This window comes from Labrus mixtus, chromosome 9, assembly GCF_963584025.1.
Source record: "Labrus mixtus chromosome 9, fLabMix1.1, whole genome shotgun sequence".
Lineage (NCBI taxonomy): Eukaryota > Metazoa > Chordata > Actinopteri > Labriformes > Labridae > Labrus > Labrus mixtus.
In genome coordinates this window covers 29,814,354-29,831,553 of record NC_083620.1, presented here as the reverse complement: position 1 = coordinate 29,831,553, position 17,200 = coordinate 29,814,354, and the positions used below count along the sequence as shown (strand labels likewise).

Below are 17,200 nucleotides of genomic sequence, written 5' to 3'. Positions count from 1 at the left end.
ACAAACAAGGATGAGTCAAGTCAGGTAGGGATGGTTTAGTAAATTCTTTCAGCATCAAGACAAGTCAATGCTTGTAGGATTTGGAGGAGTCCAAATGAGTCAAGCAGGAAACATGTCTAAAAATGATGATCTGTTCGTGTTTGTGTTTGCAGGGTGACTCAGGATGTCCGGGGCAACCTGGAGAACCCGGTGCTCAAGGATGTACTGGACCTAAAGGTAACCACCTGCTCTGATCTTACCAACCACCAACACTCAGCAGGTTTAATTGAATACAAACAAAGATTGTTTTACAACATGTTCTAAACATTTCATAAAGGTGATATAGGAGACTCTGTTGGCGTCCCTGGTCCACCTGGAGGCAGGGGGCCTCCTGGAGACTTTGGGCCCTTAGGTGATGATCTGGTTCTAGTTCTAAAATAATGACAGAATTTTTAACTCAGAATAAACAAAATTAAATTTTCAATAAATTCAACATGAATTTACAACCAGTGAAATGATGCAATTCTACAACCATTCCATCTCTCAGGACCTCCTGGACCTCGAGGAGATACTGGAGGTCCAGGTTTCATTGGGGATTCAGGACATAGAGGATGCAAAGGAGATCCAGGTTTTCAAGGTGACCCAGGACAACAAGGTACAGAAGATTATCAGGACCAAACTGGGTTAAACTTGTTTTTCCTCTAATTGACCGTTCAGAGTCCAACATGATTGAATTTGGACCCCTGACAGATGGTGGATTAGGTTCTGACCCTTTATATTGTTCTGGTTTATTTCAGGTGTTGTCGGTCCCCAAGGTCCTAGGGGTCGCCCTGGTCCCACAGGTTTTCCTGGTGAAGCAGGTGCTGATGGTCCTCCAGGACCGCTGGGCTTCCAAGGACTCCAAGGTCAGAGCTCAAAATGCTGTGACAATTTGATCTAGAAAATATTGAAAACATGATTTTATTCAACATGTTTTAAAAAGTACAACATAACTTGTTGCATTTAATGTTTTTGTAAATTCATTATTTATTTTAAATAAAATAGATTTCCTCATGGAACACGATCAACTCTCCAAAGAGTCATAGATTTGTCTGTAAAAGGGGGCGAGGGTCGTCTAATAATTGGGCCAACACGATGTGTTCATTTAATATTCCTACATTTATAGCTTGTTTGTTGGTTTATTGTTGCCATATTGAGCTGACATTGACTGTATCTGTTGAATGATGTTTCTTTCATCAGGTCCTCCAGGACCGCTGGGACTACACGGACTAGACGGACTGAAAGGAGTGAAGGGGGACATGGGGACCAGAGGTACTAGTCTCACACAAACACTAAAGTCATGATCTAACATACAGCGGGGATGAATCAAACATGATTCATTATTTACACTGCAGTGAAAAGATGACCTCTCTGCAGAGATACATCTCCTTCACCACATGAGACATGCTCGAGTATGAGTTGTCACATGATGTGATACATGTGCTCAGTCTAAACTTCATTTAGTGTACGGCCTGTTGGGTGATTTTATATGAAGTTAACTTTGACTCACTGAGACTTTTATTAACATCACAAAAAAACACTTCTGTCTCTTCAGGTCTGGGTGTTCAAGGTCCTCCAGGTGCTCAAGGTCTTCCAGGAGATAAAGGTCCTCCAGGTCCTCAAGGATACTTTGGCACATCACAGCCCGGCCCACAAGGACCCAAAGGTCTCCCAGGACCCAAAGGTCTGTAGCAGAGTCGGTCCCATCAGGCTCTGCGTGTTCCCCCATCGGTCCATCTGAAGAGCAGAACTTTCTCTGAGTCCTACCGATGTCTCTCTCTGTGTGTCTGTAGGACCTCCAGGTGGTTTAGGACCTCCAGGTACACCTGGACCAGACTGTAAAGGTCCAGTCCCCGGGCCACGTGGAGATCCTGGATGTTCTGGAACAGACGGTGAACCAGGTCAGACTTTAAAATTTGGGTTTAAAGTAAAGTGGTTAAGTGATGCCACTTGGTCCACAGGTGGCGCCAAAATCCACACAAACCTAAAGTTCCTCTCGGGAGCTTTAAGAAACTTTGCAGATAATCCGCACTAGATAACCACTGACCTTTGTCTGGTGCTTCAGGGTCTCCTGGGGACATGGGGGATCCAGGTCCAAACCCTCCAGTACCTGGAGACGATGGGGACAACGGGGACACAGGGTGCAGGGGGCCTCAGGGTCCTCAGGGACCTCCAGGGCCTGGGGGAATGCCAGGAAGCCCTGGAGGTCCTGGAGTCAAAGGTCAGACTCTCCACATCTCTGAAGGTTTTCTTTAATGTAAAGATCCAGAAAAAAAGAGACAGATACAAACAATACGTTAAGAACATTTTCAAAACCAAAGGCTTCATTTCTTAATTTCCCCAAGTGATGCATGTCATCAGGGTAAGGCCTGGGAGGTTCACTGTCTTACTGTTCCTTTAAAGTGAACACACCTGGGCAATTTCTTAAAGTCTCTTAGTACACCACATTATAAACTGTGTGTGTGTGTGTGTGTGTGTGTGTGTGTGTGTGTGTGTGTGTGTGATCAGGTCTTCGGGGGTCTCAAGGTCTGATGGGACTACCTGGAAATCGGGGTCCTAAAGGTTGTTCAGGTTCCACTGGCCCTCTAGGATCAAAGGGATTTCCAGGACCGGTTGGTCCAAAGGGGGAGACGGGACGAGTCTCCGACTGTCCTCCTCACCCCCCAGCCCCACAGGGCGCCCAAGGACCACCTGGTCCCCCCGGTCTGCCCGGAGATCCTGGCATCGAGGGAGAAATTGGGCTGCTTGGACCAAAAGGTAGAAAATGCGAAGGTGGAACTGCAATCAGGTCCAAACTTCACTTTGTGCAGTGTGACTCTGTTGTATGTATTGTTGTTGTTGTCTGTCTGTTTGGATATCTCGTCCTGTAAGCATGAGTCTGGTTCTGCTCAAGGTTTCTGCCTCTTAAAGGAAGTTTTCCTCTGCACTGTAACGTTGCTTAATATTGCTTAGTGCTCATGATGGATTAAAGGCTTTATATTCACCCTTAAATATATAAATCAAGTATCTCCTCTGAAAATAACTCTGTGAGTCATGACTGTCTACAATGGGTGTAACACCCGAGTCCCACTGTCTGTGATGTTTTCAGAGTTTTCAGAGTCCTATCTTCACTTTGTTTACATCGCCCGGACGGCCGGCTGACTCCTCCCCTCGTTTATAAAAGTTGTTTAATTGAGGGACTAGAGAAAAGAAGAATAACATACTGTACTCACTGCTTAACTGTGTTTCTAGATCACGCTCATTTCAGGTAAATTTACATGCAGTGTGAAGATACGAGCATAATAAAGATCGCTAGCATTAGCATGCTAACACAACAATGCAGCGCGAGTTGTTTTGGTTTCATGCTGGTGCTCAAGGGCGACATCTGCTGGATCAAAAAATCGCAAACGTTGGTTAACCGTAAAGTGTCTTTAGATCTCTTTTTTTTACAATATGGTGCCATTCAAATAAAAATGTCTTGATAAGAAGCGCTGACTTCCCCGCAGTCAGCAGCTCAGGTTCAATCAGATCAAACTGTCCGATGTGAACCTGCTGACATCAGTTTTAATCTTTGGGTACTGAGAAAGCTCATGTTGGGTTTCAGGTAAAAAGGGGGACATTGGGTGCGAGGGACCAAAAGGCGAACCGGGGCCCCCAGGTTCAGAAGGAGATGGAGGAGGGCCGGGCCGGATGGGGCCGACTGGAGTTACAGGAGAGAAAGGTGAGAGCTGCACCTGTCTGCTTCTCTTCCTCTTTTTGTTCTTCCATCTTTTCTTTCTTCTGTTCATCTTAGTTACAACTGATGTGAGACCCCAATAAGACAGACCAAATACAGTCAGACACACAAACACGTCTGTTATTCTTAACAGGATACATGTTGAGACATGTTAGGGCAAAACGTGAAGCCCTGATTTCAGCGACTTTAGTGTGACTTGTTAGAAACACTCAAACTCCAAAACTGTGGAACGATAAACCTCAGCACATTAAACAGGCCTCTTCTCTGCCTGGTTTTAAATCTCTTCTTAAGACCCATCTCTTTTCCCTGGCCTTTGGCACACAATAAAGACGTTGACTTATTTATTTATTTGATTTGTTTTTTGCGTGCCTATTCATGTTACTTATGTTTTATGTCTTTTAAATTGATTCTGTATTTCACATGTAGTTTTTTTTTTATCTCATGTGAGCTGTTATGTATTTTATTTATTCTTCTGTACAGCACTTTGGTCAACTGTGGTTGTTTTAAAGTGCTTAACAAACAAAGTTGGATTGGAAACTGTCACTCAGTGGAGACGGATGAACAGCTGGATCCACAGCTGAAACAGAACACCATCAGAGAAATCCTGGTCATTCATCTGGTTTCAAATTTGGGTTCAACCCGACCGTAATCATCCTTCACCTGCAGATATATGAATATGAAGCTAAATGGATGTTGGATAAATGCTGATATGTTTCTGGGTTTCATCCAGCTCTTTGTCTTTCCTCTTTTTCTTTAAACATTGACTGTTTGAAACCAAAGACCGCTCAATTATTTGCGAAAACTTGAGACGGAAACCACGACGCTGCTGGAAACCAAATATCTTGTTCCTGGTCTGCAGGTTCCTCTGTTCACATGCCGAATGTGTTCATGGAGTTTAAGGTTAAATTAAGATCCAAACTTCTTCCGAGTTTGTGTTTTTTTTCTTCTTGTATCTCCTGTGTGGTCTCATGTTACTTCCTGCGGTCTTTGTGTGTCTCAGGTGATCCAGGTCCAGTGGGTGACCCCGGTCAACCCGGGCCGAACAGGAAGTTGAACTCGGGCTTCCTGTTGGTGGTGCACAGCCAATCAAAGACGATCCCTGCCTGCCCTTTGAACTTGAGGGTGCTGTGGGTGGGCTACAGTCTGCTGTACCTGGAGGGTCAGGAGAAGGCTCACACTCAGGACCTGGGTACTGACACACACACACACACACACACACACACACACACACACACACACACACACACACACTAATAAGAGTGATTCCACATTGTTAGAAAACTATTATATTTAAACTGTGAAGGGGTTTTGTGCTGTTTTCCACAATAGCAAAATGTTATCCAGTGAAGGATCTGTTCTTTTTTACACTCCTGGTGTGAACTTCAGAAGCAAACGCCCAAAAATGTTTTGGTTCACTGTATTTTAATACATTTGATAGTTTTGCATCGATACAGTTAATAATTTCAAATGTTCCATCTAAGGATATAGCGATCTACAAAGCCAAAAAAAACAAAACATTAAAGTCCCTTTTGACATTTAGCTCTCAGTTTGCATTGAGGGAAAAACTGAACTGAAGCAAATGTCTAAACTTCCACGGGGGGTTAGGTATTTTATTAGTAATCTGTTTGTTGTGATGATACCTGCAGGTCAGGCGGGCTCCTGTATGCAGGTGTTCTCCACCATGCCGTTCTCCTCCTGTAACATGGGAACCTGCTCCTATGCCAGCCGCAACGATAAATCCTACTGGCTGTCCACCACGGCGGCCGTACCCAGTATACCCGTGGGTGGAGCTGCCATCGAGGATCACATTAGCCGCTGTGTGGTGTGTGAAGCCCCCTCCTCACCTGTCGCTCTGCACAGCCAGACCTCCACCCGGCCGGACTGCCCCCCCTACTGGACGAGCTTGTGGGAAGGATTCTCCTTCCTCATGGTGAGTGTTGCAGAGCTGAAATAATACTACTGCTGATACTGCTGCTTAAATAATTGCTATTAGCTCCACTGCTTATTCTACTAAATGAATTATTACAACTTCAACAGCTATTAAATGGTATCTATGGTATGTTTATCAGACAGACAGACAAGGGTCTTCCTCTCAAATGCAAAAACATGAAACATTTTTAACCTGGGCTGTATTATGGAATATTTTGTGTCTATAAAACCAGTAGGAACAGATGAATGAAATTGCTCTAGTAGTTTTTCTTCAGTCGAAAGCAATGTCTGGATTGCAATTTGAACCACAGAAAGTGTGAAAAACATAAATACTGGAATTGGAAATTGGAAAGGACTACACTTGCTTGCTCTCAGCTGGTGCATGGATCTGTCTGGACTAAGATAGACTGGTGATGATGTCACTCCCTGTGTCTGTTGCAGCATACAGGTGCAGGTGATGAGGGAGGCGGCCAGTCTCTGACATCATCAGGTAGCTGTCTGACAGACTTCAGGGCCCAGCCCTTTGTGGAGTGTCAAGGGCCCAGAGGGACCTGCCACTACTTCGCCAACATCTACAGCTTCTGGCTGATCCAAGAGCAGACAACCACTTCCACCTCCACAACGCTGACCCATGGCTGGGAACAGAGGGACAAAATAGGGAAGTGCAACGTCTGCATGAGGGAGTGAGGAGGAGCAGCACCTCCTCCTCCTCCTGCAGAGTGTGAGAGGACGGACAGGACGAGAAACGTTTGTTTTTCTCTGTGAGGAGAGAGAGTCACATTTGGAAGATGCTGACAATCAATCAATCAATCAATCAATCAATCAATGAAATAATCAATCAGTCAAGTTCAGGTTAACAGGGGAGCCTCAGAGGCGCACAGTTTAGTTTATTCAGCTTTTTAGCAAACACGACAGAAGACAAGTTTAAACTGGGTTTGTAGATTTTATCTTTAAGTGTGAATCAAGGCTTTAAATATCTCTTTGAATTAAACGAAAAAAACAAATATTCGATTTAAATACTGGCATAATTTCCACTAGAAAAATCTGTTTGCTTAAAGCCCAGTCAGCCTGGATTAATTATCTTTTCAGCCAAGGGTTTTTAGTCTACATGTTTACATTAAATATAACATATTATATCAATGACTAACCTGAAAATATAAAGGACTAAGAATCGATCCCTGTGGAACCCCGTAAGTGATTCTTGACTGCATCTGGGGAGATTGTGTTGCTCTGTGTTTTCTGATGTAGAAGAAGGATAGACCAAATGTCAGACAACTGCGTAATGAAAGTAAGACTGAGTTTGAGTTATTTTGTGCAGCGAGTGCAGTTATGACTTAAGTGTGACCTGTAAGTTACATGGAAACTGTCACTCAGTGAAGACAGATGGACAGGAGCTCCACATCGGAGACAGAACACCATCAGAGATATCCTGGTACTGATCCTAGCTAACAGGTCACTGATCAGCGAGGAGGAAGGAGATTAACAGAGCTGAGAGAGAACAAGTGATGATTTGATTGGTTTGCACGTGTATCTTGGAGAACAAATATTTGCAGGCTGTGTGCAACAATTACAACCAAATTTTCCTGCAGTCGAACCTGCGGTAGATGAAAAGGTTGGCTTCACTTTTGGTCCTAACACAGCTTAAGTAAACTTTAGTAAACAGCTACAACTTAGCTCCAACACGGGGCAGTCAACACTGTCTAACACACCACTTTGTAATGATGAGGTGTAATGTGAACGTATGATTTTTACATTGAAGATTAACCTTGTATAAAGGAAAGTCAATATGTTACAAAGTGATCGAAAATAAAATTTTTGGGACTTTTATCCAAAGTTTAAAAATGTGTGAATATCTAACAAATTAAACTGTAAATTCAGTTATTCGTCTTGTTCAGTACAAAGAATAATTTATTCTTAAGATCCTTCAGCCCCAGTTTAAATCAGTTGTTTTGTAATGTTTGCTGAATTGAACAAAGATACAAAAATAGTTTTAAAAAAAGTCATATTTATTCCCTTTTAGCTAATTAATTCAAATCAGTTATTTAAAAAATGCTCACTATCACTGATGTTCGAGGTGATTTACTTCCTGTGACATCATTGTTTGGCAGCATTAACGTGACATTTTCTCCTCAACCGTAAGAACGACGTTGAGCACCTGAGTGAACAGTAACCCCGCCTCCAGCCCGACCCATCCCCCAACCAGAACTGCACTGAAAATCTCTCTGATAGGTCGGCGGAAAACGCGTTCTGATTGGTCGGCTGAGAGGCAGTGACTGCATGTCAGTGGACAGTATTTTGTTAATAAGTAGGGCCAGAATTGTGTGAGAAGCTGTGAATATATTTGACCTTGAAACATGTTTTTGTCCAGATGTGTTCAGAGCGCCCCCTTCAGCTCGCCTGATTTATTGTTCTTTATTCATGTTTTAAGTTTCAGTGTAAAAACAAAGAGGGCGGCAGTCAGATTTAAACACGGTAATGACTTAACCCAAGGTTGTTGTTTTTTTAATCACGACAAGACGTGAAGTGACAATCTGTCCTGTTACTCTGAGTCTAAAAAACTGCAGAACGGAACCAGAACTAGAACCAGAACTGAATTTAAGGACTGAATCCAACTCGTCTTCATGTGTTTACACTCAAATTCACTTAAAAATGTAAGCATGATTGTTTCATTTAAGATTAAACAAAAGGTCTGTAGTCGGCGTCATGATACAAATGTTTTAATACTTATTTTAATAAATACAGTAGACAGCTTGAAGTCCTTTCATAAAAACAAAACTTTACATTTTTTGAGAAAAATATCTCTTTTTCTTTGGTCTGGTTTCAGTCCAGTCCTGGTCCTGGTCCTGGTTCTGTTTTATCGCTCTGTAATTTGTAAATAAGTTTGAACTCGACCGTTTTATATTTTTACTGTAAATGTCATCAGAGTATTTATTTAGCCTGAAATTACTGTTGGTGCTATTTGACGTTTCTTTTGTTCATTCGTCAAATCTTGATTTGGTAAACAATGTCACAGTGAAGCCCCGCCCCTTCTCCTCAATCCTAGAAAATAAACTTGGCAAATTTAAATTTGCACATTGAGCATTGGAGGACATTGATCTCTATTTTTTTTAATTTAGAGAATTTATGTTAATGTGAACTTAATTAATAAAGTCAATTTACACTTAAAAACCTCTTGAAGAAATGTATGCCACGCCCCTTTCACCACATCCTGTATGATGTCATAAACTGATGTCATTGACGGTCGGTTCCATCCAAAATGTATTCCAAAAAAGGATAAAAGAAGTGATTCTGTTCAGACTCTTAAATGCACTGATTGGATGCCTCGAAGCTTGAAAGTAGATAAACTTAACTGCAGCTCCCATGGTGCTTCGCTTTAATGTGTTTAGTTCAGGGCATCAGTTGATCTCCGTTAATATGAGACTCCAGGTTCAGAGCTGTCAGAAATAAAAAAAAGAAGAAATGAGGTGGGCAGGACTTCATTGGTACCTGATGAGGGGGAGGGGTAGAAGTCACTGTGACATTATTGTGTTTTTTTATTGTATTTAAATCTGTCTGATATTTTAATCTCTGTAGGAGGAAACTTCTCACTAACACTTGTGAAACATTTTACTCTGTGGACGGAAGACTTCAATAAAAATGCATCAAAGCTTCACCCCCCACTCTTTGTCTTATTTAATTTTAGTGAAAAAAAAAAGTTTTAGACTGATCATGAAGAATCATTGTTCTGTGACGAGTCACCCCGCCTCCCCCCAACAAAAACAAAAAGAAAACAGAGACAATCCATGTACTTAAAAAAAGAATATACGACTTTTTGATCCAGTAGGTGTCGCCCTTGAGCACCAGCATGAAACCAAAACAACTGCATTGTTGTTAGCATGCTAATGCTAGTGCTCTTTATTTTGCTGGTATCTTCAAACTGCACTGTGATCTAAAAATGCTTACGTGACATTCAAATAAGCAGTGAGTACAGTATGTTATTCTTCTTTTCTCTAGTCCCTCAGAGGATATACTGGATTTCTGCTACATTTAAGTGTGAAAAATCGCATATTCTTCCTTTAAACTTTGATCTGAACACATTGTTCAACCACAACTTAAATCAGTTTGTCAAACCATGTCAAAGTGTTGGAGCCATTCAAGTGTATCTTTGAATTATTTTTTCAGGTTAAGGTATGTAATGGGTTCTATTTCTGTGTTTTGGGTAATTTTTAATGATATCACTTATTGTGGGATTTGAATAGGCGGATAGCAGGTCACATGGGTATTGGCAGGGATGTTGTATTGATTTAACTTCCCAGTTCACCTTTTGTTCTCAGTGGAAGAGAGAGGTCGAGTTGGGTTGCCATATTTTTTGTTGACCGCCATTGTTTGGTGCCCCGAGATTACTTTGATTATGAGTTAATGCACGTTATCATGAATTGATTATCTTTTCCGTTAATAAAAAGTCAAACGTATTTGTCGTATCTCAGTGATTCTTTTTTAGTAAGTGTGTCAGACAAGATACTAGGCCCAAACTCAGCCTCTCAGCGACTTCATTGTACCGGAAAGTTGCAACACATACAGTAGATATGACTTTCATTAAACTGTAAAAAGAGTTGATATGAACAAAGATTTTAACCTGCAATTAATTTATCAAGCTAGAATCCAACCCTATATCTTGGGATTAACACATGGGCATCTTGGGAAAGTCTTTCCACCTGATTGGCCAAAGATTTTCCACATCACATTACACCTGATGGGAAGAGCGGAGAGAGTCCTTCATTTGCCATTTGCTGTCTCCATTCGGCAAATCCTTTGGAACTGATCTGTTAGCAGACAACTCGGGACGCAGGAAGCACAATGGACATTAATGAGGCTCAGTTGCTGTCGAGAGATCTCAGGAAGATTTGATGAATTTTTGAGGTACTGACAAGTCTTTAAAGGATCTGTTTCCCCGTCTTGATCTCCGGACTTACAGTGACTTCTTGGATTGGTGGACTACCCTGGGTTAGTGGGGAGAATGGCAGTTCTCTGCAGGGCCAGCAGAGGCTGCCATCTAACAACTTGTCCTCTTCCTGTGTTGTCCTCTTTCCAACATACCACAGCCCCATTCACCCTCTTGGATGAGCCCCTAGAGCTTGTCAGAATCCATCTCACAGCCTCATACCAATTCCTTCTCTCAACTGCAGCCCAAGGTAACTTTAAACTCTCCCTCTGGCTACCTCGAGATATCTGTATTCATATAGACTCTGGACTGGACTTGATTGCAGTGGTGTGGACTGGAGAGTACTAGTCTGGACTGGTTTGATGGATGGATCCAAGAGGATGAAGTGCAACCAGACTCTTAGCACCTGTTTTCAAATGTCCACTCCAAATATCAGCTTCCATGTTTTCAGTACAAAGGTAGTCTGGAGAACCCCTCTCTGGAACAACACAACCATCACATCAGCTGGACAACAGATCAAATTCTTTCTTGGAGAAAAGTATGTAACCAAAATTGTATCTTGCATGTTCCCTTTGCTCCATCTGAGTCTCTCACAGTTTCCTACACTGTCGTCTCCAGATCTTGAGTACCCCGACCTTTCTTGAGTTCCTCCTTGTTAACCATGATCTCAAGCAGAAGTTCAGCAAAGCCAGGGCAAAGTCTCTTTCTCCTCATCTGTCGCTCGCCTGTGTCATCAACCTACTGAGGGAGGTAGTACTCTTTGGATCCAAGGCGAAGAGGAACTATGTAGAATATTCCTTGCGGCCAGATTCAGTCTGTCTTCCTCTACTGCAGCGTTCTTCTTTGTAGAAAACAAAGCCTGTAGACCCTTTTTTGACTATCAGACTTGAAAACAAAAAGACACACAAGTCCTTCAGGAGTAATTCATTCATTGCACAAATTGAAGAACAGCGGTCGGTGATCTGATCTGTTTTATTGTCATTAAAAGCTGATCTGTACAGAAAGATTAATCTCATACATCCACCTTCATACAAGACTGAGAACAGAAAAGAATAATGCAAAGAATAGAAACATGTTTTCAGAGTGAAGTGCTGAAAAGAGTTAATTACAAACTAGGGATGCACCGATGGTGAAAATCAGGACCGATTCTGATACCAATGTTTAAAATAACAATTTAGCCGATTCCAATGTTTCTTTTGGTGTAAGACTCCCAACAATGCCAACATTTTCCCTCATGACTGTCCATGAAAACAGTTCAGAGCTTGACGAAAAGTTGACTTCCTCTGCACAATGAAAAACCTATTTTCTTAATCAGCAGTTAGGTGAACTAGATGTCAGCATTTAAATGATTTGGCACAACAAATGAACATTGGCTACTGACATGGGTTCATGACAGATTATTTGCCGATGTGACGATGTCTATCAACAGACGGATATCAGCCGATGCTGATGTTAAACCGATGCATCGGTGCATCCCTATCACAAACTTAATGTGTTTTGTCAACACCACCCATGATCATCAATGTGTATCTACACCTTCGATCTCTAAAGTTCCTTAAAAGGATGTGTACTATTTAGTCTGCCTGAACATGTTTGACTGTCAAGTTTTTCTTTTGATATGGGAGAGCTTCAATCTTGGAGCATCTTACATACAACCAAGGAGTCTGCTCTCACCTTTATCAGTGCATGAAGATCAAACTTTAGATTTTTAAGGAGACAAAGTGAATCCAGTGATTGCATGAAGGAATCATCTGTATAAACATATTTGATCGGGAATGAGGAAGTCAAAAACAGAAAAAAAATACAAAGAAATGTTTTTGAGTCTCCAGTTCTGTCTCTCGAATACAAAGTGAGCGCTCCCATTTTTTCATATACAAACAGAAAATATTAAGCAGTACGAGCCAGCAAAGAGAAATAATAAAGCTCTATTTAACTCTGTATCCTACATATATAATAAACCTCATCACACCAAAGAGCTCCCACTGAAATCACTGCTTTAAATACACTGTCAGCATTATAGAGACTCAGATCGTCTAGTACCTTTGATTAAATCTTACATTTTTTATTGTGTGCAACTATTAAATCACGCCTCTCATGGAGTTTCTTCTGTGATTATAAATTCAACTCCACATCCATAAGAGCTCCAACAAGATATTCTGCCTCCCCCCCAAAAAAGAACACCTTAATTTCCATCCAAAGCGCAGATGAAACAGGTCCTGATTAAGTCCAGTCTGGAGCTCCTGGATCTGATTCTGGGTTCCACGTTAGTTAAAATAGATCCAGTATGCACAGACGGTAAAGTGACAGCAGTCCTAATGATCTTATTGGTTCAGCCCTCTTGTTCTGTTTGTCTAAAAAATGCACATTACATTAATTCAGAGGATTTTTATCAGGGCAGGTTGCTCTGAAAATAAACAGGGAAGAAGCCGAATGTGAAAGAAGAGATCCCACATGAACAAAGATCGTCTGAGAACACATGTAGAATACAATGTTACGTGCTAATCTAATAAAAAAGACTTTCCAACTTGATAAAAACAAGCTTTTGTTTTCAGCAGATGTAATCCTAAATTCAAAGGTTAAAAGTGCATCCTTATATTTTAGAGTATTTTCTGATTACAGATCAATTAGTCATTTTAACCCAAAGAGACAAAAGGGAACTCTTACTGATCAATATTTAATCATCAGGCACCTGATTTTTTGGGTCCAGTTTTTGTCCTCTGATCATTGCTGATCGCAGTCCACCGGGGACTTCGGTGTTTTCCTTTCGTTTTCCTATGTGAGTGTTTCCTCTCAGCAGGAAAAGCCCAGATTACTTTCATCAGAAGATAACTGTCTCTCTCAGCCAGTTTTAAATCAAGGAGTCAGAATGATTTGAATACTTCTTATCATACTATTCCCAAAGTCTACGTTCGACATTTTAACTATCGTTATATCATTTCTACTTTCTTTGTCTTCGAGAGAATCGAGACACACAAACATATTTTTGCTGGACTGATGGAAAGCTTCCATCAACAGTGGTTCAGTTGATAATTGTTGTGACTGTGCTGAAAGTAGAAAACAATTCAGACCCCTCAAAAGTTTCCTCTTCAGAGAACGTCATCAGGGTTTTCCTGGACAGATGTTCGGGTCTTGCGGGGTCGCGGCCGCAGCGTGCTGAAGCAGGACGAGGCGGTGAGGGCGATGCGGCTCAGGCCCACGTTCAGGCAGTGAACCTCAGAGGTGACCGGCACCTCTGAGAAGAGGGCGTGATCCCGGGACAGGCGGGCCAGTCCGCTGCCACTGCCACCGCCATCGCTGCTCTCGATGTCTTTGACGATGTTGAGAATCTCCTGACGCTCTGCCTGGCGGGTCATCCCTCGGATGTTCAAAATGGCCGACACATGCTTCTTCCTGAACAGAGAGAGGAAGAAAAAAGTGAAGGGCATGCAGTGATAGACAAGTCGATTTTAAACTTATTCTTTGGCCTGAGGGCCTGAGCACAGTTACCTCATAACGTCTTAATACAACACACTCATGGCTTTACGTGATCATGAAGTGTGCTTAGCTACATCCTCAACACTCTGGGATTTGTCAATATTGGAAGACAGGAATCGATTATACTTCATGTCCACGTTGCATGTCTGCGCTTGTGCTCATGCATGAGCAACTTTACCCTTCCAAAGCCCACCCCTTCCATCCGTGCCAGGGCCAAGGAGGTGAACGAAGCACTGACACTAGGAAGTGGACTTTAGGGGTCAAACGTGCTTGGGCATGGTGTGAGTGCAAGCTGTTATCTAGAAACAGACTACATCGACAAAAACTGTGATTTCACCTGGCAGAACAACTTTGTTCTACTTTAATTGGTTTCCATCTACCCAACATTAATCACCTCCGACTGTCCCTGACACCCAGCAGTAACGCCATCCTCGTTAACACCCTGGTTACATCTCTCATTGATTACTGCAGCTCCCTTCTCTTTGGTCTTCCTCTCAAGTCCATCCACAAACTTCAACTGGTCCAGAACTCTGCCGCTCCAGAACACCCTCCATTAATCTCATCACTCCTCTCCTTCAGCAGCGTCATCGGTTAAATATCACATCGACTTCAAGATTCTGCTCCTCACCTTTAAGGCCGTCCATAACCTCGCTCCTTTGTACCTCTCTGACCTCCTGCACATCAACAAACCAACCTGCACTCTCAACTCACTGCAACACCTGACCCGCCCACCTGACCACCATGGGGTCCAGAGCCTTCAGCCGCTCTGCCCCTCCCCCGCCTCTGGAACTCCCTCCCAGCAGATATCCGTAACATCGACTCTCTCTGCATTTTCACATCTCATCTCAAAACACATCTTTTTAAACTGGCATATCCAGTCCATCATTCTCCATCCTGTCTCATGAATCCTCCACACAATGATTTAATATCCTGTAAATGTGTCTTTTTAATGTTAACTCGTATGTCAGTCTAAGTCAGTAGAGTCTGATGTCTTAGAAGAGGGCGATGTAACAGATGCATCTTCCTGTGAAACAAAAAGGTCTCTGATGTCACAAACTTAGAATAACAATCTGAGCCTGTCGGGGACAACAACAACTTTAAGTGGACACACTTTGACCCATCAAGACACTACAGCCTGTTTCATGGCTACGGGCTGAAACAATCTATTGGTACTTTACCAAACATGTTTGTACATTTTATTGTTTTAGACATACAGTATGACTCAGGTTTTAAACTTCTGTATTGACCCTTCATGTTTCAGCAGCTTTTTAAGAGTTCAAGAGGAAAATGTACTCATAGGATATTAGTGGAGTCGGGCTGTATGAGCAGACTGCAGAGAGGCGTCTCACAGGACACATTGTGGAGGTAAATATAATACATACAGCTATTAGGAGAACAATAACAAGAGTGCCAGACTTAATATAGAACACACACACACACACAGACACAAAGGCTCAGTGGGTTAAAGGTGACATTTCTCAGCAGTCGGGTCACTATCCGAGAGGAAGGAAAGTGTTTATGTGTTAATGCTTTGTCTTCAGTTTCTCTTTCTCACACATACCATGATCTTTCTGTAGTTTCCCGTCAGATTATACTTATTCAAAAAATATCTTTTTGCCCTCTTCACACAGGACTGATGACACTGGGGCATTGCCAGTCATTTGTAGTAATAAAATAGTAATATAAGAAGCAATCAAAAACTGGTCTTAATACACAACAAGGGCAAAGAAACAGGTTTATCTGTTTAACTTTTAACATTGAAAAGAAGCAGAGGACTACAAATTTCAAGGGTTAGGGTTACATAAGAGGAAAAAAGTCAAATAAGACAAAATGCAATAATGACTATTAGGAGAAATGGAAGAACAAGAGGAGGGTTTGTTGAATGTTTTTTTGCACCTGACGTCTGGAAACTCGCGAACCAAAACTCCGACCTCCATCTGGATGGAGGGGACGTCCTCCAGCTGGATGATCTCTGAGATGTGAGACAGGGCGCTGTCCAACCAGCTGGACGGAGACTCCTGACAGACGGACAGAGAGTTAAACCACGTTAACATGTATTCACATTAGCAGAAACATTTATGACATCCTCTTTAGCAAACATGCTAACATCAAGCCCTGGACATACAGACAACTATCACTCTGTTACTTTGAGCTATCTATCTTAAAGGAGCAATATGTAAGATGAATGGCCTTACTATCTGATCATTAAGGAAACATGTTGAAGTGCTGGCTTCTCTGACAACAATGCAGCAGCCAGTATGTCCTCCTTCTAACTTTAGATTCTGCTCCTGAATGCTCTGGATTTGTTTGGACCAGAGAAGGTAGGCGCTTTTAAGACACGCCCCCACACGGCCGTTTTGGACGCCCCTCGGTTTGTCAGATATGAGAGCAGTTATCAGGTCAACAGGTGTTGCAGCGATGGAAGCGGTCAAGAGAAGTGGTTCAGATAGAAGTGATTGTACCCGACCTAAAAAGCCTCTGCATGTTTCTAATAAGCTCCACGAGCAGAAACGTGCTCAAACTAGGATCAATATTGGAGATGCTTTTGAAAAATGGAGAGAGGTTAGAACACAGAAAGGTTTACAGACCCATGCAGAGCTGGATAAACACTGAAGCTTCAGAGTCCACCACATGGTGACCTGTGTGAGCATCGACTCTAGAGAGGAGGGGGGGGGGAGACAGCTCTCTATGATGTTTAGAATTTGGACTGCAGTACCCATTTTAAACACTAGGTGTCAGAGTTACATACTGCTCCTTTAATGCAGGCTTATAACATTTAATCTGAGGGAGAATTATTATTTTTTATCAAGATAGTCTGGTGTGTTTGCAGAGAGTGATGTAACAGCTGTTAAAAAATTGGACCCTGGACCTTCTCACTAACCAGATCTTTGAAGAGGACTTTGATCTGTGTGCCTTCGTCTCGGAGCCGGCCAGCCATCCTCTTCCTCATCTTTGCAGAGGTGCAGATGATTCTGCCTCGCATGACTGAGCGAAGGTACTCCATCACCACACGGCGGTGCACCTCCGCCACCAGCAGCTGAGGGCGAGAGACAGAGAGAGAGAGAGGGGGACAGAGAGAAATATGATTATTTTTTTTCCAGGTGTGTTTTTTGGTGTGTAACAATATGACTGGTCTGTAACCA

The 17,200-nt window shown here is 42.3% G+C and overlaps 2 protein-coding genes across 2 annotated transcripts in view; one reads left to right on the top strand and one right to left on the bottom strand.

Moving 5' to 3' along the window:
- Positions 1-8,389, top strand: part of col4a4 (collagen, type IV, alpha 4) — a 38,782-nt gene extending 30,393 nt beyond the window's left edge. The window contains exons 35-47 of the mRNA XM_061047308.1: positions 153-216; positions 317-391; positions 527-634; positions 777-884; positions 1,219-1,290; positions 1,574-1,702; positions 1,812-1,919; positions 2,084-2,239; positions 2,527-2,775; positions 3,602-3,718; positions 4,734-4,922; positions 5,380-5,663; positions 6,104-8,389. Of these exons, the coding sequence (XP_060903291.1) occupies positions 153-216; positions 317-391; positions 527-634; positions 777-884; positions 1,219-1,290; positions 1,574-1,702; positions 1,812-1,919; positions 2,084-2,239; positions 2,527-2,775; positions 3,602-3,718; positions 4,734-4,922; positions 5,380-5,663; positions 6,104-6,349 (1,905 nt within the window). The 3' untranslated portion in view covers positions 6,350-8,389. The remainder of the gene's footprint in view (positions 1-152; positions 217-316; positions 392-526; positions 635-776; positions 885-1,218; positions 1,291-1,573; positions 1,703-1,811; positions 1,920-2,083; positions 2,240-2,526; positions 2,776-3,601; positions 3,719-4,733; positions 4,923-5,379; positions 5,664-6,103) is intronic.
- Positions 8,390-11,539: 3,150 nt separating this feature from the next.
- Positions 11,540-17,200, bottom strand: part of exoc3l2b (exocyst complex component 3-like 2b) — a 61,251-nt gene continuing 55,590 nt past the window's right edge. Inside the window, exons 12-14 of the mRNA XM_061045796.1 lie at positions 16,939-17,094; positions 15,954-16,075; positions 11,540-13,973 (exon numbers count right to left, since the gene is read on the bottom strand). Of these exons, the coding sequence (XP_060901779.1) occupies positions 13,670-13,973; positions 15,954-16,075; positions 16,939-17,094 (582 nt within the window). The 3' untranslated portion in view covers positions 11,540-13,669. The remainder of the gene's footprint in view (positions 13,974-15,953; positions 16,076-16,938; positions 17,095-17,200) is intronic.